The sequence below is a fragment of the Penaeus monodon genome, chromosome 13, assembly GCF_015228065.2.
Source record: "Penaeus monodon isolate SGIC_2016 chromosome 13, NSTDA_Pmon_1, whole genome shotgun sequence".
NCBI classification, from domain to species: Eukaryota; Metazoa; Arthropoda; class Malacostraca; order Decapoda; family Penaeidae; genus Penaeus; species Penaeus monodon.
This window is the reverse complement of record NC_051398.1, coordinates 39418268-39420589: the sequence shown is the minus strand read 5'-3', so window position 1 is coordinate 39420589 and position 2322 is coordinate 39418268. Positions and strand designations below refer to the sequence as shown.

The 2322-nt window shown below is 25.0% G+C and overlaps 1 protein-coding gene across 1 annotated transcript in view; it reads left to right on the top strand.

The window, feature by feature from the left end:
* LOC119579942 (ribosome-binding protein 1-like) overlaps window positions 1-77 on the top strand; it is a 16841-nt gene extending 16764 nt beyond the window's left edge. Inside the window, exon 14 of the mRNA XM_037927789.1 lies at window positions 55-77. Within this exon, the coding sequence (XP_037783717.1) occupies window positions 55-77 (23 nt within the window). The remainder of the gene's footprint in view (window positions 1-54) is intronic.
* Window positions 78-2322: the final 2245 nt, after the last annotated feature.

The following is a 2322-nucleotide window of genomic DNA, read 5'->3' as shown; positions in this document are numbered from 1 at the left end:
TAATTGGTAATAATAATTATTTTGATCTAAATAATTATAAGATTTATTCTTCAGATGAACAGCAGTATGGAAATTGATTTGAAGCAACATTAATTGAAATTAGTATATTTTGCAACTGTGTGTAACTGTTTCTAAGACTGTTTAGTAAGGCATCTATACAGAGTACAGTCACTTCACTAAATACTACAGTAACAATTCACAGAGATTCTTTTCATTCTCCAGTATTCATATATAGATGAAGCTTTTGTATTATATCACTGTCTTTATTTTTACCATGATTTTAATAACAGTTTAATAATCAAAAGAACAATTAGAATAATAAATAAATTTTTTCCGCAATTTGAAGGAAACGGAAATCAGGAGTGGTCACTAGGTCCTACTAATAGACTCCTTCCTAGCTGGGCACATGTGGAGCCATCTGTATGTAACAATATTCACAAAAAAAAAAAAAAAAAAAAAAAAAAAAAAAAAAAAACAACTATAGGAGACAGTGGATAAATCCGTTGTTGTTGGGTTAAGGGGTAAAACTAGGATTTCCTATGTATGGAAATATACATGGATTGTTTATTAATCCTCTCTTACAAGAGGCTGCATTTCCTGCTTCCACCCTCCAAATCTGCCACATAAACAGGGTGGGATCTCACAGTTGTGTGTACCTTCCTTGTGATCAGCTGTGGACTCCTTTCTGCTTGGTATATGTGGACAATGGTTTTCTTCAAAGGGTGGGGATTTGGGGAATGGTAGCCTATCCTTAGGAGGAACAGGGGGAACAGGCCCTTGCAGTAAATAATAAGTATAAAGTCTTTGTATATTTCTGTGTATGGTATGCCTTTTCTTTCATATTTCATTTCATTCCCAGTTATATTTCATGCCTTTTCCTACTATGGGGGCCCTGATTAAGGGTATGTTTTTTCTTATGCATCTATTCTTTTATAACATATTCCTTTAAAGTGATCTAATATATATATATATATATATATATATATATATATATATATATATATATATATATATATATATATATATATATTATATGAATACTGTAGGGTAAGAAGAGGAATATATGTCATTTGGCAGTTCAGGATTATTTTGCATATTTAACTCTGAAAAATAAGCAGATCTCATATGTTTGACTTCAGCTTTTGTCCAAATACTTTATAAAAGACAACTGGTGGCCAAACCAGTCTTTTTAATGTTTATGTTTGCCAACTGTTTGACTTTTATGTCGCTAATTATATAGTTAATAGTTTCTCCGATTACCATACTGCATTCTTATAAACCATAATATTAACCCATTTTTTGCCTGAATTTTGGTTTAATATATGTGTCAGGCTAATTATAATGATTATTTTTAATATAATTATTAATATTATAGTTGTCATTATGATGATCATGATAATAATAGTACTATACTACTACTACTACTACTAAAAAACTATTACTATTTTTGTTTTTATTAGTATCTGTATTATATTATTATTGCTATTATTATAATTATTATAATTATTATAATAACAATAATGATTATAAATATAATAGTATTAATAATTTAATAATAATAATAATAATCATAATCATAATAATTATCATCATAATGACAATTATTATAATAATCATAATGATGATGATGATGATGACTATAATAAGTGATAATAATGATAATATCATTATCATTTTATCATAATTATGACCATGATGATAATGACAATGATAACAACAATAACTGTAATGTTATTATGATTAATAATGATAATGATAATAATGATAATGATATTGATAATAGTAATAATATTTTTTATTATTATTATTGTTATTGTTGTCTTTGTTATTGTTATTGTCTTTGTAATTATTATTGTCTTTGTTATTATTATTGTTATTATTATTATTATTATTATTATTATTATTATTACTATTATTATTATTGTAACTATTTTATAATGATTATTATTATAGTTAGCTATTTTTATTATTGTTATGATTTTATTATTATTGTTTTTATTGTTTTCATCATCGTTATTGACATTATCATTGTTATCATTATTATTGTTATTGTTATTGTTGTTATTATTATTATTATTATTATTATTATTATTATTATTAGTAGTAGTAGTAGTAGTAGTAGTAGTAGTAGTAGTAGTAGCAGTAGTAGTAGTAGTAGTAGTAGTAGTAGTAGTAGTAGTAGTAGTAGTAGTAGTAGTAGTAGTAATAGTAGTAATATACCAGTGTTTGTGCTGAACATCGAGATTTGTAAAATTAAGATTCTTACACTTTGTCTTATTCTTGGAAAAAAATTGTAAAATCACAATTTTTTTTATATTACTA